The sequence below is a fragment of the Synchytrium microbalum genome (genome assembly GCF_006535985.1).
Source record: "Synchytrium microbalum strain JEL517 chromosome Unknown SmJEL517_scf0018, whole genome shotgun sequence".
Lineage (NCBI taxonomy): Eukaryota > Fungi > Chytridiomycota > Chytridiomycetes > Synchytriales > Synchytriaceae > Synchytrium > Synchytrium microbalum.
This window is the reverse complement of record NW_022158367.1, coordinates 30,344-55,451: the sequence shown is the minus strand read 5'-3', so window position 1 is coordinate 55,451 and position 25,108 is coordinate 30,344. Positions and strand designations below refer to the sequence as shown.

Genomic DNA, 25,108 nt, shown 5'->3' with positions numbered 1-25,108 from the left:
GACTTTTAAGGTGGATTCGCTAGCATCGTATGATTTTGAGGATGTCATGGAGGTTGTTGCTGTGCCGAAAAGTTTGTATGTGCCGTTTCTTCATGTGGTTGATCTGGATGGTTGAGTTTGTAGGCATATAATCATACTATATAGTAAGAATGTAGGAAGCTTTGAATTTCAACAAAATTTAGAACAAACTTGGACTTTAGAACCCGATTCTATAATGTGACTCAAGAGTTTACGATACAAGACGTTTCTATGATGACTTCATTTCAGCCACCTTCTTATTGAAGAGATCTTCAGCATCCGTCCACACACGAGCACTATGTCGTTCCTTGAGTGCCAATAGACTAGGCAACAAGTCGTGAGAGAAGGCTTCACTGGCTTCACGAGGAAGCAGTGTTGGCAAATGATCGATAGCAATCACATCTAACACGGGAGTTCTATATTTGGGTATTCGTGTAAGTGTGATGAGAAGAAAGTGCAATATCTCACTACAGTACTACTTACCCAGTCTTGATGTGTAGCACGGGATGATCAAAAGTAGTGGCGTCATTATAGATCGGAAGAGGATTATTTGGGTTTGTGATATCACAACTAACATCCACCACGACACTCAATACCCTCTTTGCATCGTCCAGCATGTCTTCAGTCAAGAAAGCAGGGATCTTTGCACTGAGATAGATACAATTGACGAATATATTGGATTCGAGTATTTCCGGGAATGGACCGCCTTTAGCAGTCTCAGCCATATCCCACTTGATGATGTTTTCATCATGTATACCTACAGCACGTGCGAAGTCGACAGCACCACCACCACATCGTCCTAGAGCGCCCATGACCATTACGGTTGGTTGCTTGTTGTTGTTGAGTGCGGTTGCAGCGTCTAATCGTGTTTTGATGTATTGGATGAGTTCCTTGTCGTTTGGGTATGGCTTGGTAGGTGGATAGTCTGTGTTTGGAGATAGTTGCTGGTGGGCCCATAAGTCGATTCCCATGGCACTTCCAGCAAATCCGGCGTGGTAGCCAAAGGCAGCGACACGTCGACCTGTGATATTGTGTGTTTGTTAGGGTCAAGTAAAAGGCGAGCTGTCAGAGTGGTTGCAGGTGTTAAACACAAGCTAACCTCTATCATCTTGTAAGAATTCCAAGTCGAGTAGCGTTCCTTGGCCTCGATCAAATCGACTCAACACGTCCTTCCAACCACCTTGGTGCTTATAGCAGTCTGCAAATGAGTAGATGGTGAGATACACGATACAAGGACAGTTCATCTGTGAATGAAGCGAGACACAATTGCAGTCTGTGCTTACGAGCAAACATGATGTGTTGGTGTGGAAGAGGAGTGTCATCATTCTCGGGCAATTCCTTCAAACCGATAATGTATGCATCTTTTGGAGCAGTCCTCCAGGATCCAGCATCGACCAATTGGACACCAGGCACCCTTTGAATGGTTTGAAAGAAGTTAGCTTTGTGATTTTTGATAACTGTGATGTGCACATCACAGATTACACTTGAAGAGTGATTATATCGAATAAATAGCAGCAGACTACTTACAGTGAGTATTCGGACTTGTCGAATATGGATTCCTGAGACTTTTCTATGGTGACAGTAAACCCAGCATCGAGCAAACTTTTTACCACTTTGGGGGTGAGAGCAGTACGATGCTCATTCTTCTTGGTCTCTGCGCGTAGCCATAGATGAGGCGATGAAGATGCAGCTGGCATGGTGTCGAGTTAGCGATTGGTGATGCGAATACGCTCAATTCCCTGTTTTTTAAAGTTTGCGTTTGTTGCAAATAAAAAATCCAACTCATCATATAAAACGACTCACTTCGATATGTCATTTGGAGGAGGAGGAGCTGGATTTGGCGCTCAGGGCGGTAACAATTTGGCCGTTGCTGAACAAGAACTGGTATGTTTGTTAACATGTGTCATAGTTTGACTGGATGCTCCGAACTAACCAATCGCAATCAATAGGAAATGGTTACATCTCTCTTCAACAAGTAAACGCAAGATCACTGAATGCTTCATGCTCATGATTCCCGGTACTGACTACTTGTTCTCTACTACTAGTATTGTGGATGCTTGCCATAAAAAGTGCATTGTGCCAAAGTATGCTGATGGCGACCTCAATAAGGGAGAGTCTGTCTGTATCGACAGATGTGTCGGCAAATATCTAGAAGTAAACAAAATCATTGGGGAAAAGTTTGGTGCCCTCGCACAGTCTGCTCAACAGCAACAGGGCATGATGTAGATACCCTGCCCATCTCTCTCTGTAGTCTCATTCGTTTGTAGAGTAATGAACATTGCATCATCACGTAGCCGGGTACATGGTTTACTTGAGGATTTCATGGGATGAGAATCGACACCATCGACCCTGGTCGCTCCATGTTGCTTGTCTGTGGGTGTCACTTTGAAATCATGACCGCGAGAACTATTCAGTTGCATCAAGTGCTTGATTCATAGCACCTATTAAGCGTATTTGCCGGTCTGGAACTGTTCGGGTCTCCATCGTCTTCCGCGTTATCCATTCGACACAACGTCAAAAACCTAAAATCAAGCACGAATGTCCACTGCGGACCCCGAAGAGTTCTTTATAAGGCAGGATCGTATAGGCAAAGGATCTTTCGGCGAGGTAGATATACATTCGTGCCTGTTCTTCCTCAAAAACCACAGACATCCAACATCTTCCACTTTGTCAATAGGTATTTAAAGGAGTCGACAAGAAGACAAAGGAAGCCGTTGCCATCAAGATCATTGATCTCGAAGGTAATATATTCTTGACTGCCTTCTCCGCTTTGTGCTTTTGGCTGTCTCATTTCATCATGCTCAACATTTCCGTTAATACCGCCAACTCATCACAAACATCCACAAACAACTCGTCATCAACCAATTACTCAAGAAATTAACTTTTCACATATTTGAAATCATCATGCTAAATATACATTCATCTCTACAGATGCAGAGGATGAGATCGAAGATATTCAACAGGAAATAAACATTCTTTCTCAACTGGATTCTCCCTACATTACAAAATACTATGGATCCTACATCAAAGGAAGCAAACTATGGATTGTCATGGAATACTGCAGAGGTGGCTCATGTCTGGATCTGGTACGTTAACTAGACTTGTGTTGACAAGTGAACAACATGACTACAAATTTTGCGTCCATTAATCTTTGATGTCGTAACTTTTTTTGTCATCTAATCTGTATTATTACTAAACCGTCGTTACTCTTAGATGGGACCTGGCACATTCGAAGAGATATTCATTGCCATAATATTACGAGAACTGCTAAAGGGACTAGAATACTTACATTCAGAACGTAAACTTCATCGTGATATCAAAGCTGCCAATGTCCTGTTGAGCGCTGACGGAAATGTCAAACTGGCTGACTTTGGTGTCTCTGGTCAACTCACTGCGACAATGACCAAGAAGAATACATTTGTAGGAACTCCATTCTGGATGGCACCGGGTATGTTGCGTGTGTCGTTTGAGGTGCTTTCGTCTCCCAATGTGAATCAGTCTGGCTTTCATCGTCTTGTTTTGTCATCAGTTACATTCTGACATTGTATTATTTTAGAGGTCATAAAACAATCGGGATACAATGACAAGGCTGATGTATGGTCATTGGGTATAACAGCTATTGAATTGGCTAGAGGGGCCCCTCCATATGCTGAAATGCATCCTATGCGTGTCCTCTTCCTGATACCCAAGAATGAACCACCACAGTTGGAGGGTAACTTTTCAAAGGCATTCAAGGAATTCGTTGCCTTGTGTCTTCAGAAAGATCCAGAACAGGTATGTGAAACGTTGTTTGGATTGTCGAATTCAACCCATTGGCATGAGTTTCGAAGATAAGAATATTTTCTTCTCATTTGCGACTCGCAGCGACCTCCAGCCAAGGAATTGTTGAAGCATCGATTTATCAAGGCTGCCAAAAAGACCTCGTATCTTACTGAACTGATTGAACGATATGAACGATGGAAGGCCGATGGTGGTGAAGCAGATAAACCCATCAATGACTATGAAGTCGAACAAGGGTACGCAGTCCATAAGCAGCTAGTCACATCTCTTTCTGACTTGCACCGATATTCAAATACAGGAACGGCGAAGAGGGAGAAGGTGGTTGGGATTTCGGTACAGTCAAAGCTCCAAAAGCAGTACCACCTCCTGTACAACAACCACCACCACCCCAACAACAGCCACCAAAACCTGCACCACCAGTACCAATCCAATCCTCATCTCCTGCTGCTGCTGCCGCAGCTGCCGCCGCCAACAAAAAACCTGCAGTACCACCAGCACCATTGCAACAACAACTGTCAACACCGTCTATACTACCTTCTCAACAAAAAGCACCTGAACCTGCTCGGAATATTCAGAGTAACTACAGGGTGACGGATACTGGAACTATAAGAACAGCTGGTGGAAGTGTGGTCAAGACTATTGTTGAGCCAGTGATAATGAAGGTGTGTTGAATCGTTGATTGTTTGGATGAGCCCAATGAGAAGCGAAATCGAAGACCTTTCATTTCTACACCTTGAAATTACCAAAAAAAATGTGTAAAATCACCATGAAAACACACTATGGAGTCTTTCTGAGTTTTCTTTTTTCTTCCTGTAGCTTCAATCAGGTGCCAGAGCCTCTAGTGTAGCTACGTTACGATCACTGCAGAAGGCCTTTGAGGACGCAGAACGGGTATGAATTCAACTGCTCGAAAATAGTGTGAGGGCAATCAGCAACGACTCAGCTGTTGTTTCTCCTTTAGGAAAACCCTCAAATGGTCGAAGAACTGATTCATCAGATAACAGAAAAGATGGGAACATAAGCTTGATCTGAACGACCACCTTGCCTTTGATGACGACGAACTAATAGTAAATCCTGTACAAAGTCTTGTTCACTTTTGTATCCATTGTTGTTAGAAAATTCTTTTTTTTAATCAATGTCTACACATGCCAAAACTATATAATACAAGACACAGCATGATCCGAGTGAACTGTCAGCTGTTGTTTGATGCAAATCATATGGATGTAACATGAAACTAATTTAACGTCTTGCACGTCTTTTAGCCTCATTAGGATTCTTGCCCATTCCAATCTTGATTTCGGTACTCCTTGATTTGATTCGATCTATGGGCAGATCATCAAAGAGCTCTTGCTGTCGTTCACGACGAGCTTGAGATTGGAGAGCACGAGTGTATTCACGTTGGTCTTCCCGTAGGATGACGCCATTCTTGTTTCTTCCGCCTTTTGGTTGTGGTATTGAGTACTATGGGTACATGGAAAGACAAGAGAAGTGGTTAGTTGGATTTTACATGCTCGAAACAAGCAAGGCTTTATTCTCGGTTTGCCAAATCACCCCCCAAAAAAAAGAAACAAGGCAGATGAGGATATGGACGGACATACCACTGTTCCTCTCGTATTGTACTGAAAGTTCTTTTTCAGGTACACGGTCACATTTCCATCTGCATCGACTCCAATCGAGGTTCGAAGTAATGTGGCATTACCACATGAAGGACAGAATTTCTTGTCCATGTCTCTGGTGATTCTGAATTCGCAAAAAAAGGATTGAATCAAGGACTGTACAACATCACTTTTGATCTGCTTCACAAACAACGACTTACTTGTAACAAGCATGACATCTCAAGACTGAATTCCTCACACTACGAATCATGAGACCATCTCCAGATACTACTTTGATATTCATCTGCATCATTACGTTCTAGGAATAACATGATGAGGATGTCAGATTGTATGCTAGGCAAGAGCAAGATTGGGTGGAGTCGTGTTTTCAACCAATGAGATTCCTAGCTAACCTGCATGGCAAAATCAGAAGTCATACACCCAACAGATATCTCCTTGATGACATTCTTTGGTTGGGATACTTTGACATTTTGTCGGTCCTTGTATCGCTGAATGTTGGATGGTGTAATCCACCCTTCGTCATCGTCGTCATCACTTTTGGCGCTTTCCGGTGCAGATTCAGGGAGTGGAGTTAAAGCCGTAGGAAGTGACTCGTCTTGTTTTGCTATGTGGTGATGAGACAATCAGACTTCCGACAACGACGAAAAACGAGGGATTTGGATGTATGGAATTTCACCACATACTCTGTGAATCTTCTTCAACGACCTCGTTGTCTTCGTCATCTGAAGACTCTTCCTGGTCGTCATGTTGCGCTTCTTCATGTTGATCGTCCGGTTGCTGATCATTCGTCTCTACACTCTCATCAGGTACTACAGACTCTGCAGCCTGCTCTGCAGCAACTGGCAACTTTTGACTGTCGACAGTACTGGGTGTACCACTGACACCAGCACTATTACTATGTTGTTGTTGCTTTTTCTGTTTGTGTTGCTTTCCTTGGTTGACGCGTATCTATGCGAAACGGAGGTAAGATCATGTAGCTGCAGCAAATGAATTATTTGATCCTCTGTAGGGCTCTCTAGCTAGCTTACAGGTTGCGGATCAGACTTGAGGTTTGTCATTCCATTCTCCTCCTTTTCCAGCGTCCATGCCAGCGCGATCAGACGTATATCAGTACGCGACAATACAGGGTAGTCACCAGTCCTCTTTGAGAAGGTCGTCACTAACGAAAAGTGAGTCGATAAACTTGAGATCAGGTTTTTTGCACCGCAAAATCCAGTGCAAAAAAAAAAAAAGACTCAAAAGGAACCAATTCACGTACCAGCGACAACAGCTTCATCTGAGGGCGATCTAGTAGTCAGATCATAATGCAATTGACCGTCTACTAGCGCACTCTTTGATTGCCTGTCCTTTATTTCCTGGAGGACTTCTGGGATTGTGACAAACTTGTCGGCGTACTGGGCTATTTGGGATGGAGCGACCTTGAAGAAGGCATTGGCGTCCAGTACTAGCGTCGTGTAGTGTATCGGCATCGCTGGCTGCTGCGGATATGAGCGATTGCTTAAGTGTCTTTTGCAATGTTTTCAGTTAGCTCCAGGTCATCGTGTGGACAAAAGGAGATGGAGGGCTAGATAGAAGTCGATTTTCTCGTGTTTCTACGCGTACAATGAGTAAATTGAGTGCTTATGTTCTACTACGTTGCCTGGTTGTCCCCCATCCTGTCCTGTGGTGTCTAAGTGACTGCCGAAGCTTAAGCCTTGAGAACGACAAGCCAGTGAGCTTTACCAATGATAGTTCGGTTTTGTGGTATATAACATCATGGCTGCGAATCCTGCTGATGATGATAACATCTTGCTGGCCAAGGTCGAGAATGTTAGATCTGTCGTAACTCTGCTCAAGGCAATCTCATTCAAAAACGTATGATCGTGACTTCTTGATCATTTTATCTTGATTAATATTCATATCTGATGATGCTGTACTTCATCACTCTATTGAGAGTCTCGAGCGCTGTAGCTAACATCCACACATCACACTCACTTAGAAAACAATCTGCGAAATCAACGATCAAGGCCTAAAATTCACAACCGAAGAAGCTCATTGTGCTCAAGCCCACGCATATCTAAAATCTCGCTTATTCGATGAATACCACTACACTCCAGATCAGGACGAAACAAGAACCATCTTTGCCCTCGACTTGGAAGACATGATTGAATGTCTCACTATATTTGGAGGCTCGTCGCTCGTCCCATTCGCCACAAACAAGGATGGAAGTACTACTGGTGTTGGTGCTGGCAGTGGCGGCGGGAATGCACTGTATGGGAATAGAGTCAAGGAGAATAATGTTACGTCGTTGAGAATGTCGTTCAAGAGGTCTAGGGAGGAGTTGACGCTCATGTAAGTGTGCTGTTGAAAGAATGGCGAGGTATTGACAATCGAGACCAATTGCTGTTGCGTATCGACGTATCGACATGTTACTCTGTGGTTTTTCTTGCCTCATTTGTATTTTATTGATCAGTGTCGTAGAATAACTCTCTCCCTCTGATCACATTAGGCTTGAAGATGGAGGTGTCTTGACTGTCTGTCGTCTACCTACATCCGACGCTGAAAGCAACCTTGAAATGGATCAAGAGTTTAGAAATCAACCCCTGGTTAGTAAAGTCATTGTAGCGGTATGTAGTGCTTTATGCAATGATCACGTTTTGTGGAATGTCTTTTTTGTCCTCCTCCAAGCAGACATGAAACACACTCACTTTATTGCCCAATCACTTTCCATAGTCCGAATGGCTCAAGAATAGCTTTCATGAGACTGACAGGACTGCTGAGTATGTATCCCTCCTCATATCCCCTGATGCTCCATACTTTCGAATATCGGCAATGAGCGCACCGGGTGAAACTCAAATGGACTATCCTAAAACCTCGGATGTGATTGAAGCATTTCAGTCCGATGCTACGCAGTTGTTCAAGTGAGTGGTTTTTTCGTTTGAAACTGGCACCGAGTTATATGTTGAGTGTTGCTCTTTTCTGAATTTTTGTTGTCGAAATAGGTACAAGTATCAGATGCTAGAACCGTCATTCAAAGCATTGGCCTCCTCTACAAAAACCGCATTGAAGATTAACCAGATTGGATTGCTCCATATGCAGGTAAATTGAGCAGATTGCGCAGCAGTCAAGCACAACGTTTCATCAGCTTAATATTGGTTTTTTTTCCTTCTAGTTCCTAATACCAACTTCAGAAACCGACACGTGCTTTGTCGAATATCTGGCAAGCTCTTAATCTCAGCACAAATTCTGCATCATGACACGAAACTAAATCATTCTCTTCATCATAGTGTTTGCCAATGGTTGATGTTGATGCCGAGAGCGAATCAGATTAAGCAAACTTCGGTCGTTTGTATCTTCAATTTTTGCACAATGTCTATTTTTTCCCTTCACATGTTTATATATCAAGATCAAGAAGCTCATCAACTGTACAAGTATAAATCAATTCAAGTTTTAATGGTCATGATCGTGTGCTTTCTTCAGATCCTTCATGTTGGTGGCCATGCCGGGGACGCCATAGAAAATGACCTGGACGTGGAGGAAACGAAGGATAGATACGAAAACTCTGCACTGAAGAAGATTTATCATCTCAGTGGCTTACCTGATCAACTCTAGTCGTTTCCTCACCGTCTTGATTGTCGACAATAAAGATCTAAAAAAATGAGGAAAAAATTGGCCAAGTGGTTCATGCCAATGCTCAGTCTGGAATTCCAACGTCAAATCTTCAACTACATAGATCGAATAGCTGCTTACATTGATGTTGTGGACAGATTGGTATCGAACAAACTTGAGAGGAATAACACCACCTTCCAAATCCTTTTTGGAGACACTCAATGTCTCAGTTTCTGCTATACCATCAGCTTCATCGAAGCCCAGAGTACTTGGCCTATTGACATATGTTTTGATTGTTTTGGGGCCATTGGCTATACGACGAGAGTTAAAAATATGTTTCTAGCAACCCAAAAATTGACGCCGAAGTTGTGACTGATGCAAGAGTCGATTTCTCACCAGCAGGACCTAATATTTTGATTGAGTGTAGTTTCACAGATTGATTGAATGAGATTGACATAAGTAATTGTTCGTCTACATCTGATTCAAGGAATGTAGTGTCAGCTTTGAAGATGTTCTTGACGGAAGTTCCTTCCTTTTCGTTCAAGCATTCCACTTGGTTCATCCTGGAAACAAAAGAAAGGTAATGTGAGCTGGTCAAGGAGCTCTGTTAAACACGATGATATTCGCCCTACGTGATGAATTCAGTGATCTCTGAATATGATCCACCTGCTCCCGACACAACTGTACCCTCCTCAACAGGTCCTTGATGTTGCTAGATTAATGTAAGATGCCAGAGAGTCAGATCGATATGCCAGATGATCTAATGGTTTTTATATCGCTCACCTTGACCAACGCTTCTAGCCCACCAGGATTAGCGCCTTTAAGTTCTCCGACTTTTGCATTTCCTTTATAGAATTGGAAAGTTGGCCTATGTGTCCAGCATAGTAAGATTAGCATAGTAAGCTTGGAGAGCGACAGCTGCACTTGATCAAGTGCAAAACAAGATATTGATGAGCAGAACATCGTTATTGATGATGCCTACATTGCAGTGACACCACAAGCTTGAGCAGTTGTCTGATTTGCATCGACATCAGTCCTTAGAAACGATACATGTCGGTATTTGGTGGCGAGTTCGTTGAAGAATGGTTCGATTTGCTTGCATGGACCGCCTATAAACATGTAAATTTGAGTTAGATGCGACGCAGTCAACGCTAGATCGCGGTCATTGACATCAGCGAGTAGGTACGCGCAACGGTGTTTTGATCTGGTTTACTTACACCACTCCGCGCTGAAATCAACGACAATCTACATAACATAAATATTTGGAAGCGTTAGTTAATATAATGGTTTGAATTGACGTTGCTACATTGGTCTTCACAGATGTCTCGACATTGATGTTTTGAAATCAAATCAAGAGACAAATTACAATCGAAAAACACACACCAGCTTCTTTGAATCTTTTGCGAGTTCAGCCTTGAATTCGGCATCGTTGTTGATGATCTTGACTGACATTTCGTCTGCTTCAATCACCAATACTAAATCTTATTGAATGTTGGAAAATGTGGAGAATCCGATGGCGATTTCGAACAGTTTGACGCGGTTGACATATAAATAAAGTATTTGGATGGCATTAATACGCGTATCAGAGATTTATTCTTGATTACAATCATAAAAGAGTCACGTCCTTAGGCCACCTGTCATCGCTAAACCTCAAAAAACTTCAAGTATTTGCAGCAAAGAAAGAGAGCCATGTCGTCTACATTCAGTGGAGCGCCGCAAGCACCGATGCAAGTACAGCAGACGTCTAATAACACTCGTGTCAAGTGGGCAGTTATTTGTGCCAGTAATATGAATCGAAGCATGGAAGCTCATTCTGTCTTGAAGTAAGTGATGGTGGAAGAAAAGGGAACTACTATGTTTTCCATGCTTGTCGTAGTATTTTGGTTGCTGTTTGCCAGCTCAAAGCTGTGGCGAGCTTTCAAAATATCTCGAATCTGGGCAACCATACCATATGCCAGCTGATTGTTCGACTTTGATCGTTTGGCGTCGATGATCTCAAATTCAAGCTCAAATGATTTTGCTGAGGGCTGTGCTTGTATTGATGCAGGCGTCGGACCGAAAACTCATACAAGTCACAGAGCTCCACGTTTTCAGTGGCCTTACCTCACACATGCACTACCTAGAAACGCTGGCCTGGTGGTACGATCATTCGGAACTGGAACAGCTGTGCGCCTACCCGGTCCTGCCATAGACAAACCAAACGTCTATCCATTTGGAACCCCATACGAATCCATATACAGAGATCTAGAGTCGAAGGACAAGACACTGTACGTGTTCCTACTACATCGCGTCAGAAAATACTGCCTGTCTTGATACTTTGCTGTTTTCTAGATATACACAAAACGGACTCCTAAACATGCTAGATCGGAATAGAAGAGTCAAGACTGCACCAGAGAGATTTCAAGAAAACAATGACTTTTTTGATGTTATAATAACGTGTGAAGAGAGGTGCTTTGATGCTGTTGTTGAAGGTATTGGTTGAGACTATACGGGTGGGTGTTTTTGTCATCTGCTTACCACATATTCTTTGCTTAGACATTCTGGATCGAGGAAACCGAACAAACCAACCTGTTCACGTAATTAATGTTGAAATTCGAGATAATCATGAAGAAGCTGCTATAGGTGGGCAGCTGATATCGCAGATTGCATCTCAGGTACAATGGATTGGTTTTGTGAAGCTCTACTCGTCCATCGTATCATTCATCCTGTCCTTTTCTTGTTGAACTGATAGATTGAGCAAGCTCAAGACCTGAATAGTGAAATCGAGCAAATACTGGAAAGGTTTCAAACAGAGACTGGATCCAACATCTTGTACACTGTCGCATACTATTGATTCAAGCATCTTTAATTGAAATACACACGGGAAATTGTAAATACAACCTTGAACGAGATTTTTGTGCAGACAGCCTTGTTTTTTTCTATTCTATGGTATGATGTACAGACTACAAAAAGATACGGGAAATTCTATTGTACAAAAGAGGTGCGTGTTTTTTCAGTATTCAAAAAGTCCCAAGAGGCGAATGGTTGATTAAATTGTGGCAGAATGAAGAAGAAAAATTGACGGTATGATATAGATTGACGCTAATATAATAAACTTTGATAATAGCTCCCAAAAGAACAGTATTTTCTCCCCTTCCTATGATACCAGCCATAGTCCCATGTTCTGCACTTTTTGCAGCCTCTAACCTAGAATCTAGACTATGTTTTATACTTCAACATTCATGGCCGTTTCGGTTTCTGATTCCAAGCCAGATACATCGGACGAGTCCAAACCAGATGAATCTTCAGATTCACAATCTGCCAAAGATGGTGGTAGAAGTAGCAATGACGATGCGGCATCCATCTGTTGTTGCCTGTATTCGTTGTACCTAAACATTCGAAAAGTTTTGAGCCACGGGTTATGTCTCAAGAAAGCTCTCACATGAAGCGAATGGTGACAGGATGCAGTTGCTTGGACATACCATTTAACAAACTTGGTCATTCCACGCTCAAAAGTGTGTGTTGGCTTATATCCAAGATCTCGAGACGATTTGGTCAGGTCTGCATATGTGATTGGCACGTCTCCAGGTTGATTAGGCAACTGATTTATAATGGCTTTCCTGTCGACTAGCTTTTCTACTATATGTATGAATTCATTCAAAGTGACTGTTTGGTGATTTCCTAGATTGTAGATTTCACATCGGCGCGGAGTATCGAGAGCGGATAGTATGCCAGCAACTATATCATCTATATAAGTGTAGTCTCTTGACGAGGTTCCGTCTCCAAACTGTTGAGGGGACAACGTTGGACTTGTCAATTTTTCATTCCCCACGAGGACAATTCCACTATTCATATAGCGAACGGAAGCAAGCTCCTACCTTATTAATTGATATTCCGTTGGCGATACGATCCACAAACATATAAGGAGCCATATCGGGTCGCCCTCTTGGGCCTAAAAATAAAAAATAAAAAGCCTAATCAATTTTCACCTGTAAATGTTTGAAATTAATCAAGTCTTAATATACCAAAGACAGTAAAGAACCGTAAACCAGTAACAGGCAGTTGATATAGATGAGCGTATGTGGAGGCGAGCAATTCCGTCGCTTTTTTCGTAGCTGCATATGGTGATACAGGAGAGTCTGTTGGGGGAGCATATTAACCACCTGGTTTGTAACGCTATCATATAACATCATATATAACTACCTGTGTTGTCATCTTCTGCAAATGGGATCTTTGCGTTTAGCCCATAGACACTGGATGAGGAAGCATAGACAAAGTTCTTGACATTATAGCGTCTGGATGCTTCCAGCATGGATACCGTTCCGTTTACGTTTGTGGATACGTAGAGCTCAGGCGATCTAATAGTGAGCAGATACTCCGCGATCAGTTTTCGAGTTTTGAGATGCAAGCACTTTGAGGTTTGCAGCGGTTGGATCAGTTGATAAAGGATGGATATGGATTGTTTACTTACTGTATCGAAGGACGTACACCAGCTCTGGCAGCCAGATGACATACGTGTGTGATTGAATGTCCGTCAGCTTGACAAGATGCGAAGATAGTTCGAATAGCCTCAGAATCAGCAATGTCCTGGCGGTAGAACTTGAAGCGATCACCTCCTAGATGCGAGAGGATTCTCAAGTTCTCGAGTTTCTGCTCTACACTGTAGTAATCGTTGATGTCGTCCAGGCCAACGACCACATCTCCATCTTTCAGCAATGCTTCTGCCGTATGCGAGCCAATGAAGCCGGCAACACCAGTTACACATACTACTCTTCCAACCATGGTGTCTAGTATGTTGCCTTTGTTGTCGTTTGTGTCTGCGGAATGAATGCAAATGAATGATGAGATTTGCCAGCTTTTGTAAGCAAGCCACGAACACGTCAATCACGACAAAGGGAATAATTACCTCCTAACGAGATCTGCGACTAGGTGTGAGATACGATCGAGGGCTGCTAGTGCGTGCCGCAGCTTACAACGAGTTGTATTGACTTCTGTATGGACCTTTAGCCTTTCAACTGAACCGGATCTTACAACCTCGAAAGCTTCTCGACCAACCGACAGTTGCTAACCACAACAATGTCAAACGATCGTGTATGTATTCAGCAGCTAATGCTACTCTGTTATATCTGCTCCGCAACAACTTGACTTGTTGGTGATATTCACACAATTCATCGTCAACATGCACATTTCCGTTCGTTTGATCGGAAGTGGTTTGACACCAGCTACGAGTATTACGACAACACGGCTCTCTTATACAAATATTGCATCGATGTTTGTGGGCATCTCTTGTTGCGACGTATCAATATAAATTTTTTGTGACTTTTTATTTTCGACTCCGACTTTTGGCGAGTCAAGCGAGACTGAAACAACCCAGTTAATTTGCATAGTTTGCATAAGCTAATCTAGGTCTTGGGATCGGAACCTTCGTTCCAGTATCGTGAACGATTCGAATCTATAGCTTTGACCTTTTTCTTCGGTAGAAAATGGTATCGACGACAGAAGCTCCTGTTGACCTCGTTGAGAATGTAGAGGAGACGCAAGTTCCTGAAGGTATCCATCGCACTTGATTCCAACTTTTCTTTGTTTGACGCTTGGAACTAAGTCATCACATCAAATTTCGGCTAGTTGAGACACCTTTCATGTTAAAAATCGTGCTCCCGGGTGGCAAAAACAAACTAGAAATCCCCGTATGCACATGTGGTCATCTTCATTCCGTTCCTTTCTCATTCATATCTCTCTGATTAGTGTTCTCTCCATGTCACCGTCCAAGACATACGACAGTTTCTGTTAGAGTCGCCTGAATCGAACTTTCACACATGCTTCTCGCTACGAGACAGCAACAATAACAAGCTCTCTGAACTGTCTGAACTCGCAGAGTGCAAGGAATTCAATGCTGGCGATGAGCTTCATATGGTGGAAGGTGATGCGTCGGTTTTGTGTTCTTTGACCAACAAGAAGCAACATTTAAATCGAAGCATACTGGAATCAAATTACTCACTTTCGTCATCATCTAGATCCATATTCCGACAGAGACGTTCGAATACACGTAACTAGGTTTCGAGAGGTGCTAAGTAACTTTCACAATATACTCCCTCAATATGGTGTTGATGCTGGAATCTCCTACTTGACTGCCATATCTGGCGAGAATGCCGATATAGCAACTATAATGGAGACAAAGACACCTAAAAAGAGCAATGGCAAGAAAAAGAATGGGAATAACGCACCATCTCCTTCTCGCGCTGCAAACGCTGGCGATACAGCCAATCCATCGATCAAACATCCTTTTCATGACTATGAATTCGATGATATACCAACATCCTCTCTGGAACATGCTGTGCCAGATGGCGTCCATACACCAACTATACCATGTCTGAAATCCATCGATATATCACCCTGGAATCCACCACCGCATTCCCGTCGCATGATGGGCGACTTGACATACCTAGTAGCAACCTCGCTAGAAAACGAACGATTGCACATAACTTGCTCAGCATCCGGTTTTTATATAAACAGCTCAACCGATACAGCTTTCAATCCAGCTCCAGCATCACCGAAATCGCATCACTCGCATACACTTCCTGGCATGTTATCATTCGCATCTCCATTGTTTTCATCGCATTTTGCTATATTGCAAGAATCCACTGCCAAACGTCATCCATTCGAAATCATGTTGGTAGCCTCCAACGTTGTCTCTCATCCATGGTGTGTAAAGTCTCGACCGCACTCTGCTGATTCAGCTAGGACTCTAGATGTGTATATGTCAGCTACTGATGCGATGGAGCTGTGGGGGGCTCGTGATTGGAATGAAGATATTCAAAGTAGTCGGGAATTGCCGCATTCTACACCACAGGCAAGTTTTGCAAGCAAAAAAACCGGTCATTCCTTTAATTAAGACTGACAATCGCCACTGTTCTTATAAACAGGAGCGTATAATAAGAGACGCTACATCCGCCAAACTACATGCTGAATTCGTTGATGCTGCTATCAAAGGCGCCTTAGCTATTGCCAAGAAGGCTCTACAGCCAATCAATCCTCAGGAGCCTGAATCCCATCAAATATTCATCCACGAAAACATATTCTTCTCTGCTGGTGCAGATGCTGATGGTAGACTCGAAAGTTTTGGAGGCTCAGAAGCTGCCCATGTCACTATATCAAAAGACATTGATGGTGTCCGTGTATTGAACTCGAGAGAAATCGAAGGGTGTTATACATTAGGAACTGCACTGATTGACTATGCCGGTCGTCGGATCCTTGCTCAAACAATCATACCAGGTCTGCTACGTAAAAGTCAGCAGCAGCAGAATGCAGTCACGTATGGTGCAGTCGATTCTGGGAAGGAGATTGCTAGCGATCCAAAATTCCATGAATTGTGTGAACGAGTTGCTACAGATTTGCATCTGGTCGAACATGTCGTTGAAGACGGTGATGGCAAGTCGCACTCGTTGTGGACTTCAGTGGATACTAAAGGAATTTTGGGTAATGATGGGCGTATGTACTTGCTGGACTTGTATCGATTGACTCCAGTGGATTGCGAATTCATGGAGAAAGTGGAGAAGGAAGCTGCTGAAAACCCGTATCCCCATAAGATGGTGTTTTTACGTCATGAGCTTATTGAAAACTTTATGGAGTTTAAAGTTAGAGAGTTCTTGTTGGCCAATCGACCTCAAGTGAGTTGATTGTGGATGGCTTCTGTTGACGGGGTTTTTTGGTGTTCTGTTTGCTCACGTCTGAACTAACGCAAATCTTCATATGAATCGTGTATTAGCTTGAGGCAGAATTTGCTGCAGAAAAGACAGAAAAGAGCAATGCTGTAGAAAATGGTCAAGTTGAAGCCATTGGAAATGGGCATGCTGTCCAAAATGGTGTCGATTCATCAAAAGCAAACGCAAACGGTGTCTCGACCTCAGATGAGAATGGTGTTGCTAAGACTGAACAAAATGGAACAAATGATTCATCAGGTAACATTTCTATAATGTGTTGGAGGTCGTTGCTAAAAAACCAAAGTAAATCAACACAAAACTCTGAATTTAGATCCCAATAATCTTTCTGAGCTCCACTTTGACTTGAGAATGAATCCTGACGCATTCACTCCAGTCAAGCGTAATGCTACAGAAGAGATCATTGAGGCTGAAAACGAAATCGTCCGTCAAGCTTCCAAATATATCACTGACCAAATGATACCTGGTTTCGTAAGTTTCAATTCAGAGCTTTGCCTTGAGGCAAAACAAAGCACAGACAGTCTCACTCGATAAGCAATTAGATCGTCGATGTAATCAATAACCCTTCAACTCACCCTGTTGATGGAGAAGCATTGACCAAAAAGATGCATGCCAGAGGCATCAATATGAGATATTTAGGATATCTTGCCGAATTCTTTGAAACGAAGCTTCCAAATTATGGTATCAAGTATACCTTGGAGTTATGTATACAGGAAATGATGGCTCGAGGTGCTAAGAAGGTCGTACGAGACTATCTAAAGGATACGCCAAGCTATCTCTGGTCTTATTGTGTCAGTCACTTTTTGAATTGTCTGTTTTCTGATGACGGTGTTACTGTTACTGCACCAGTTGAATCTCTGCACTCCTCTGTAAGTGATAATAACTTGAACTATGTTTCTTTTTTTCCCCTTTCGAAAATGACGGGTCGTGTCATATGCAAACTTCGTTGCTCATAAACACACCACTAGTTCCTGCCAAATTCCGACGCACCACCACCGTTTGCTGCGTTAACACCAGCTTTACTACACGAACGTATACAACGAGAAGTCCTGTCTCGATTCCGATACACGCTTGCACCATCATGGTGGAAGTCCCGTCGTCTACGACTGCTACGATCTATATGTATCAAAGTTGGTATTCAAATCGAAGCTCGAGATTATGGTCTCTCTCAACAAGCTGTATCCTTTAAACCATCCGACATCATAAACCTGTATCCGATCATTAAAGCGCCGGAGCCCCGATCTGGTATGGCCGAAGAAGCCGCAGAGCATGGTAAAATGGCCTTGTCGAAAGGCCAAAAAGATTTTGGTATAGAACTCATCACGGAGGCTGTCACTATCGCTGAACAAGTATATGGACCTGTGCACCCTGAGACGGGTCGTGCGTTGGCTCAATTGGCAATGATACACTTCAGCAACAAGAATTATGATACCGCTCGTGAGTTGCAGAGGAAGGGTGTCATTGTTTTGGAACGGACTTTGGGTGTTGATGATCCTGATACCTTGCAACAATATGTAAGTTTGTGTATGGTCGAGATGCATGTGTGAAATACTGATGTGTTTTACATTTGATGTAACATCTGTAACGTTTTTCCCCTCAACAGATGAATTTGGGATACTTTGAGTACTCGCTCAACAATCTGCATGCTGGTCTCAAGTATATGCGTTGGGCTCTTCAGTATTGGGAGATGTTGACTGGAGGTGATAAACATCCTGAGGATGCCTCAGCTGATGTAAGTAAACTCGGTTTCATCAACGACATCCGCCAAGCCGTTTAAATCGAGTTTTTCCCTCTTCGAAAAAATCTAGGCCAATATTGCTACTATGCTTCAAAAACTCAAGGACTACCCATTATCGAATCTATTCTTTGAAAGAGCAGCAGCAACAAATGAAGTCTTACTTGGCCGTGATACTATATTGACAGCAGTATCATATCAGTCATTGACGAAATCGTACTTCTTGATGAGTGACTATCGCAAAGCATTGGCATCTGAACGAGCTGCCTTCAACTTTTACAAGGAGAAGCTTGGTTTGAACGATCCTCGAACGCAGGAATCTGCAGCATTGCTGAGAACCATTACTGAGAAGGCTGTTGATGATGTAAGTTGATTAAAAACAGTTTGTTTCATGTGAGACACTGAATGCTTACAACGTCAATCAACCATGTCATACAGGCCAAGAAGGAACAGGAATCTAAAAAGAGACAAGAAAAGAAACAGAAGCTAGTCAAGTCAGTGGCGGCAGAAAATGGAGCCTCAAGAGGCCATCTCCCAGTCGACGAATTACTGAAATTTATTGGCGGGGAGGCACAGCCTATAAAGAAAAAGAAGAAGAGTGCCAGCTCTTCACCCTCTGCAGAATTACATTCAGTCGAGGTGTAGATTGAAAACAAAAAACGCAATTTCAATAAAATAAACATTTCCCATCAGATGCTACGAGTCAGAGCTTGAAAGGACCGTTAAATTTGAGTGAGAATCGACAGGAAAAGAGTGTAGATGTGGTTCTGGTTATGTTTGGTGAAGTGAGTGCTGAACGCGATGAATGACGAATGACGCGAGTGCTCCATCTTAGATGGACGATTTAGCGCCGGTTCAATTTGCACATGATTTGCCTATTGAAAAAATAGAAATGGCTGCTGTCCGCAAACACGTATAAAACCATTGCGTCCCGACTTCCAGCAAATAGGACAGCAAAAAACTCAAACATTAGCCCAGTGACTCCTTTTGCATGGAAGCATGTTTGAAAAGGTAAAGAATTTCGATTTACCTTTGGCTGCTTGATTCTCGGCGTTCTGTCGACGTAATGAGCTTCAACAAAGTCGAATCTCACAACTCTGGAATTCGACCTTTTAGACATTGACTGACCTGATTAGAGGATTACGTGCCAATAAGAAGAATGAGGACAAATATGTGGCCCTGTGTCTGGACGAGATACGCCAAGAAGTGCGTAAAAATGACCCAGACATCAAGGCAATGGCTATTTCTAAACTGAGCTATGTAAGCATGCCGAGATCTACTTTCCTGCTATCATTATTTATGTTAATACTTGCAAACCATTTTCAAAAATTAGTTACATATGATGGGATACGACATGAGTTGGGCTTCCTTCCATATTATCGAAGTCATGTCCTCGCCAAAGCTACCATACAAGAGAATTGGTTATTCTGCTGCTGCTTATTCCTTCAAGCAAGATACGGATGTCCTTATGCTATGTACAAATCTCATCAAGAAGGTTGTTTGGTTGTTTGGAAGGGTGTAACATTTGGCAAAGGCTAATCTGAGATTGGCAACTAGGACTTGTCGTCAAACAATCACTTAGAAACAGCTGTCGCATTGGGTGGATTGGCCATGATTGTCACTCCTGATTTAGGACGTGATCTGACGCAAGACTTGATTGTCATGTTAACGCATTCACGACCATACCTTCGAAAACGAGCAATTCTTGTCTTGTACAAGGTCTTTCTGAAATATCCGGAAGCTCTACGTATGGCATTTCCGAGATTGAAGGAAAAACTAGACGATGCCGATCCTTGTATGTGAAAAATCGTTGTTCGAAGCATACAAGACAAAACACGTCACTTATTGCCGTAATTTTCTTTAGCGGTGGTATCAGCTGTCGTGGGTGTGATTTGTGAGCTTGCACGAAAGAATCCAAAGAACTATTTGCCGCTGGCTCCTCAATTGTATGGATTGTTGACCAATTCTTCAAACAACTGGATGCTCATCAAGATCATAAAACTGGTTTGGACATTCACTTCCAACCTTCATCTTTTATCAATGTGCTTCTAACATTATCCTTGATCTAGTTTGCCGCTTTAGCTCCCATTGAACCACGGCTAGTGAAAAAGCTGATTCCTCCTATCACCAATTTAATTCAAAGCACACCAGCAATGTCTCTATTGTACGAGTGCATTCTTACAATTATAACAGGCGGTATGATATCTCCACCATCCGATGATCCTGAAGTAGAGAGAACAGATCTTGCCTTGACCCATCTATGTGTGACGAAACTTAAGTTGTTTATAGAGGATCCAGATCAGAATTGTAAGAACGTAATCAAATACGTATATGGGGTCGGTATATTATTTCTCTCTAACATCTTTTTGTTGTTAGTAAAATATTTGGGATTATACGCCCTGTCGAAATTATTGCCGATTCGGCCGGCTGCTGTGGCAGATCATCGTGATATTGTTATTCGGTGTCTGGACGACGGAGATATAAGCATTAGAATGAGAGCACTAGATTTGGTCTCGGGAATGGTATGACTGAATTGGTGTACTTTTCGTGAAAGTTGGTTCAACTAAAATGAACCTATGCACATAGGTCTCGCAAGAGAATCTTGTCGATGTGGTGCGAAAGCTCATGACTCATGTGCTGCCTACGCAAGCAGAAGACCAGCCAACACAGTCTGTCTCACTTGGACTGGGCCCAGCAGAATTGTCTTACCGACAAGAAGTTGTCAATCGTATCATTGCAATCTGCTCCCGTGATACTTATGCAGACATTACAAACTTTGAATGGTATATAGACACTCTGGCTCAATTAATCCAGGCTTCAAACGTCAGAGTCGGACAACTAATTGGACAGCAAATGTTGGATGTAGTCGTTCGAGTCACTGAAGTCTCTGAACATGCAGTCAGTGTAGCTAATAGTCTTTTGCTAGAGTCAGATATACTAGCCACCATTGAGAACGAGCTGAATAATATTGACGTATTGTACGCTTTGGCTTGGATTTGTGGAGAGAATTGTCGGTACTTGTCGCAGCCCACTGCAGTACTGCGACATATGCTTTTGCCAGCTGTGAAGAGGCTGCCAGTCGTTATTCAATCTGTATATATACACAATGCTATGAAGATTTTCTCGTATTGGATCAATATGCCATCAACCAAGGAAGCTCCAATAGACGAGCTCAAGGCCATTACCAACATGACACTGGAAGGCTTGGCACTGTTTACCACGAGTATAGACCTTGAAGTTCAAGAGCGGGTATGACGTTGTTGAGTCCCATTCATACGCAAAAAAAACCACAGGAAATCTGTGTAACAATAATACCTGATTGTCTTTAGGCATGTACCAATCACACCATCTTGTCGTTGGTAGCCCATCAGATCACGTCAGATGAGCTTCCGCCCATTATATCAGAGCTACCACAACTCTTCCTTGGTGACTTCAAGCCTGTAAATCCCAAGGCTCAAAAGCGAGTGCCAATTCCAGAAGGCCTGGATCTGGATAAATGGATTCATGCACCACCAGCAGAGCCTGTGTTCGAGGAAAAAGATGAGCCAGATGTTTATTCATTGTTGGATCCGGCGTCCAAGAAGGGATATCAAGAGCTCATTGAAGATGATGAGACCATCGAGACGGTATGTTTGACAATTTGTGAAATCGCTTGCATGTTTTTTACTACATTTAACGCCTCTGATATGAACCCTATAGAGACGACGAGAACGAGACGAGTTGCGAAAACGAGATCCGTTTTACATACCTGGCTCATCGCAGTCTTCTCCAACATTGCTTCGAGATGATCTAGACATAGATTCAATACCCATAGTCAAACTTAATCTAGATTCCTTACCACAGTCAAATAGTAGTAGCAGCAAACCGAAAAAGACCAAAAAGTCGAAGAAGTCAACAGCCAAAGAGCTTTTTCCTGTTGGACCTGCAGTCCCGAAGAAGAGTTATAATATCAATAGAGCATCAGATATGCCAGATGGTGCTGCAGATAGGGAAGATGATGATGCATCAGCTGCTGAACTTCAAAGAAGACGCCAACAGGATCCGGAATGGAGAGTGCATGAGATTGATTTATTTGCTCCTGAGCCTGAAGTACCCGTAGAACAGACCCCCATTACTACGGCAATGAAATCCAAAAAGTCAAAAGAGAGTAGTAATATAGAAACGGATCAAGTAAAGAAAAAGAAAAAGACTGCAGGCAAGCAGGATGATGGTAAAGGCAATGGCACTAAACCCAAAAAGAAGAAGAGAATAGCTGCGATTGCTTCTCCACCGCCACCTGCTAGCAGTTCAACACGTCCATTATCTGGATACGAAGCCCTGTCGTCGCCAGTCGCTGCTCCATTGGATGTAACACCCGCAGTTGAGAGGAGAGATAGACCACTCGCCAGGGTGGTTGCAAGCGACACCAACCTCACGGTAAACGTCGACTGGACTACCACTACAACTTCAGAGCCTGGCAAGATACCGATACGTGTAACTCTAGGTCTCCTGAATACGTCACCAGGTTTACTATCAGAAGTAGAATTCCACTTTAATGATCCGCCCAATGCCACTGCAGAGTCTGGTAATCCGACCATCAAGATTGATGGGTTTGTCACTAGTCGATACGAAACGTATCTGGATTTAGATTTGACGGGATTGATGGAGGGTGAATCAAAATCATGTGCTCCAATAGCAATCGACTCTGGTGTAGTTTACAAGATTGGAGTAAGCCGACCTTTACGTTGAGTTTAAACATTCTCAAGTATCTGCAATGCTCACAACATCTTTCTTGTCAATAGAATTCGATGCAACGTGTTAGCTTCAGCTTGGTAATTCCAGCAACAATTAACTTCATACCGATGGAAAAAGTCACCTCGGAACTATTTACATCGCTGCTCGCCGACTCTAACTTATTCCCATACACCGCATCCACTCAATTCGCCATTCCCGATCTCGCTAAATTCCCAAGTACAGCTACATCTTTAGCAGCATATCTGAGGCTCTCTGTAGTGGAAATAGTAGGAGCTGGAGTCTCCATCCTTGGACGAGCTCATAATAGCTATGTCGCTGGGCTCATTAAAGGTCGTCCAAAGCCAGCAAAACCAGGAGCCTCTGCTACATCAGGTGTAGTTAGTGTGGAATTGAAGGGATCGGATCGTGCGTTGATTGATGCTATATTGGAGGAAATCTCGGATTATGGAGTTGCATCACTGGAATAAATATGTTCATGTATAGTTATTTGTATGAAGTACATAAATTCATGAGCAAAGAGCATCCCAACACCGAAATATTATTCGGTGGCATCTTCATCAGATCTGCCCTCATGGCTTCAACTTGAACAAAGACACTGTTAGGACCTCCTTCGTATGCTTGACCCACAGTACTATAGTCTCCATTATGAGTATATACCCAAAATCGTGTTTTCATGGTTTTTACGAGAGATGTACGGCAAGCGCCAGGATGTGCCGATTCCGAGAGAGAGCGAGAATGGGGGCGATTTTTATAGTCGATAAGATGCACTCCACGCGTTTACAAGTTTACTTCGTCAGCATTATGGTGCTGTTGGGTCACCCAAATATAATCGGGTGGAAACAAATACACTCAGTGGATCGATGTTACTCCTCCTCGGAGTTGCCCAAATGAGCCCAGTGAAAGGGTCAGCAGGCATGTATAGCTCAATCTGGCTTCTCACAGAAGGCATCATTGATGAACAAATCCCGAAACCAAAACAATCAAGCATTTCCAGCAGTCCGTTGCTATTGATCTATAAGAGCAGTTCGTAATCCAAACAATATGATGGTCCTCTTGAAAGGTATTTTAATATCCACATTTAATATTAGCTTTTATACGTCTGATGCTTCAAGCCATGTAAGCATGAGCATTTCAAAATTTGAGAGTTCAAAATGTTGATGTCGTAGATCTTGAGCAAGTGGGGCGTACCAAAAGCTGATTGAATGGCAACTGCAACTTGACTCGAGTTGCCGATGTGCTTGAAGAGAGTGCGGAGGTTTAATAGATTTCAATAGGAATGACCCTGATATATTCGTTACGTATGCATTCATGCTCTGCTCTGCGCTGCCCCTCCTCCTTCTTGACATCTGTGCATGGTTTGATGTTCGGAGTCTGCCATATATGTGACTGCCCAGTTCTCCATTGATCCAGTGGTAGAGCAGCGTGGTGATGGATACTAACTACGTGACGGATACGAAAAGAAATACTGTTCCAGTCGTCTTTTGAGTGAATTGGTTTGCAAACCTGGATCAACATATGATGAGCTGAATTATTACAACCTCACATATAATGTAATGTTCACCAGCAGCAGCAATATTTTTGGCTATTAAATGAGATCTTCGTAGGGGAAATCTTCCTTCGCTAGCTTTGAATATAAGTTTCTAGTTAACTTCTAACGACACAGTTAACTTGGGAGCGGCAAACTTACAACTTCAGAAAGGACACCAGTAAGAGCGCAGATGCTATTTCGGAATTTCGGGACGTAGTTATTCAACCTATACTCTCTCGTGACAAAGACGGGGCATCAATTGGCGCTCAATCCTCAAAACCGTTAAAGCATCCTAACACTACAGTACCAGCACGGTGCAATTCATTCAGGCACGGACCGCAGCAACACGATTGACCTAAGACCTTTGATACGCCTCATCAAACTAGCAAAGTTAAAAGGGATGCTTCAGAAA

At 42.9% G+C, this 25,108-nt stretch overlaps 10 protein-coding genes across 10 annotated transcripts; 6 read left to right on the top strand and 4 right to left on the bottom strand.

The window, feature by feature from the left end:
• Nucleotides 1-247: 247 nt before the first annotated feature.
• Nucleotides 248-1,715, bottom strand: LYS1 (saccharopine dehydrogenase (NAD+, L-lysine-forming); the record flags this gene model as incomplete). The annotated part of the gene is made up of 5 exons (XM_031169341.1): nucleotides 248-434; nucleotides 502-1,039; nucleotides 1,118-1,216; nucleotides 1,302-1,432; nucleotides 1,546-1,715. The coding sequence occupies 5 exons, from the start codon at nucleotides 1,713-1,715 to the stop codon at nucleotides 248-250; spliced, it is 1,125 nt and encodes a 374-aa protein (XP_031024698.1).
• Nucleotides 1,716-1,827: 112 nt separating this feature from the next.
• Nucleotides 1,828-2,244, top strand: SmJEL517_g03412 (uncharacterized protein; the record flags this gene model as incomplete). The annotated part of the gene is made up of 3 exons (XM_031169340.1): nucleotides 1,828-1,902; nucleotides 1,968-1,993; nucleotides 2,064-2,244. 3 exons carry the CDS (start codon nucleotides 1,828-1,830, stop codon nucleotides 2,242-2,244), a joined length of 282 nt encoding a protein of 93 aa, XP_031024699.1.
• Nucleotides 2,245-2,556: 312 nt separating this feature from the next.
• SmJEL517_g03411 (uncharacterized protein) lies at nucleotides 2,557-4,819 on the top strand (the record flags this gene model as incomplete). Its single annotated transcript, XM_031169339.1, has 9 exons — nucleotides 2,557-2,625; nucleotides 2,696-2,759; nucleotides 2,950-3,104; nucleotides 3,232-3,466; nucleotides 3,575-3,792; nucleotides 3,883-4,034; nucleotides 4,097-4,460; nucleotides 4,615-4,689; nucleotides 4,760-4,819. The coding sequence occupies 9 exons, from the start codon at nucleotides 2,557-2,559 to the stop codon at nucleotides 4,817-4,819; spliced, it is 1,392 nt and encodes a 463-aa protein (XP_031024696.1).
• A 218-nt stretch (nucleotides 4,820-5,037) lies between these two features.
• On the bottom strand, nucleotides 5,038-6,883 carry SmJEL517_g03410 (uncharacterized protein; the record flags this gene model as incomplete). The annotated part of the gene is made up of 7 exons (XM_031169338.1): nucleotides 5,038-5,259; nucleotides 5,397-5,538; nucleotides 5,615-5,712; nucleotides 5,807-6,018; nucleotides 6,098-6,362; nucleotides 6,443-6,573; nucleotides 6,673-6,883. 7 exons carry the CDS (start codon nucleotides 6,881-6,883, stop codon nucleotides 5,038-5,040), a joined length of 1,281 nt encoding a protein of 426 aa, XP_031024697.1.
• A 286-nt stretch (nucleotides 6,884-7,169) lies between these two features.
• On the top strand, nucleotides 7,170-8,625 carry SmJEL517_g03409 (uncharacterized protein; the record flags this gene model as incomplete). The annotated part of the gene is made up of 6 exons (XM_031169337.1): nucleotides 7,170-7,268; nucleotides 7,393-7,745; nucleotides 7,903-8,020; nucleotides 8,127-8,314; nucleotides 8,396-8,492; nucleotides 8,566-8,625. The coding sequence occupies 6 exons, from the start codon at nucleotides 7,170-7,172 to the stop codon at nucleotides 8,623-8,625; spliced, it is 915 nt and encodes a 304-aa protein (XP_031024641.1).
• Nucleotides 8,626-8,843: 218 nt separating this feature from the next.
• Nucleotides 8,844-10,454, bottom strand: SmJEL517_g03408 (uncharacterized protein; the record flags this gene model as incomplete). Its single annotated transcript, XM_031169336.1, has 9 exons — nucleotides 8,844-8,918; nucleotides 8,992-9,042; nucleotides 9,144-9,313; nucleotides 9,399-9,565; nucleotides 9,635-9,714; nucleotides 9,786-9,870; nucleotides 9,985-10,111; nucleotides 10,220-10,247; nucleotides 10,386-10,454. 9 exons carry the CDS (start codon nucleotides 10,452-10,454, stop codon nucleotides 8,844-8,846), a joined length of 852 nt encoding a protein of 283 aa, XP_031024640.1.
• A 237-nt stretch (nucleotides 10,455-10,691) lies between these two features.
• On the top strand, nucleotides 10,692-11,835 carry SmJEL517_g03407 (uncharacterized protein; the record flags this gene model as incomplete). The annotated part of the gene is made up of 5 exons (XM_031169335.1): nucleotides 10,692-10,825; nucleotides 11,126-11,269; nucleotides 11,334-11,473; nucleotides 11,538-11,656; nucleotides 11,734-11,835. The coding sequence occupies 5 exons, from the start codon at nucleotides 10,692-10,694 to the stop codon at nucleotides 11,833-11,835; spliced, it is 639 nt and encodes a 212-aa protein (XP_031024647.1).
• Nucleotides 11,836-12,207: 372 nt separating this feature from the next.
• On the bottom strand, nucleotides 12,208-13,763 carry SmJEL517_g03406 (uncharacterized protein; the record flags this gene model as incomplete). Its single annotated transcript, XM_031169334.1, has 6 exons — nucleotides 12,208-12,370; nucleotides 12,464-12,768; nucleotides 12,860-12,933; nucleotides 13,007-13,120; nucleotides 13,185-13,339; nucleotides 13,453-13,763. The coding sequence occupies 6 exons, from the start codon at nucleotides 13,761-13,763 to the stop codon at nucleotides 12,208-12,210; spliced, it is 1,122 nt and encodes a 373-aa protein (XP_031024646.1).
• A 701-nt stretch (nucleotides 13,764-14,464) lies between these two features.
• On the top strand, nucleotides 14,465-19,079 carry SmJEL517_g03405 (uncharacterized protein; the record flags this gene model as incomplete). The annotated part of the gene is made up of 12 exons (XM_031169333.1): nucleotides 14,465-14,531; nucleotides 14,607-14,668; nucleotides 14,727-14,901; nucleotides 14,996-15,732; nucleotides 15,905-16,648; nucleotides 16,747-16,939; nucleotides 17,013-17,170; nucleotides 17,242-17,568; nucleotides 17,668-18,213; nucleotides 18,303-18,431; nucleotides 18,508-18,798; nucleotides 18,873-19,079. The coding sequence occupies 12 exons, from the start codon at nucleotides 14,465-14,467 to the stop codon at nucleotides 19,077-19,079; spliced, it is 3,636 nt and encodes a 1,211-aa protein (XP_031024649.1).
• A 354-nt stretch (nucleotides 19,080-19,433) lies between these two features.
• On the top strand, nucleotides 19,434-23,635 carry SmJEL517_g03404 (uncharacterized protein; the record flags this gene model as incomplete). The annotated part of the gene is made up of 11 exons (XM_031169332.1): nucleotides 19,434-19,445; nucleotides 19,551-19,694; nucleotides 19,768-19,929; nucleotides 19,992-20,229; nucleotides 20,299-20,438; nucleotides 20,504-20,741; nucleotides 20,811-20,956; nucleotides 21,021-21,683; nucleotides 21,764-22,060; nucleotides 22,134-23,141; nucleotides 23,216-23,635. The coding sequence occupies 11 exons, from the start codon at nucleotides 19,434-19,436 to the stop codon at nucleotides 23,633-23,635; spliced, it is 3,468 nt and encodes a 1,155-aa protein (XP_031024648.1).
• Nucleotides 23,636-25,108: the final 1,473 nt, after the last annotated feature.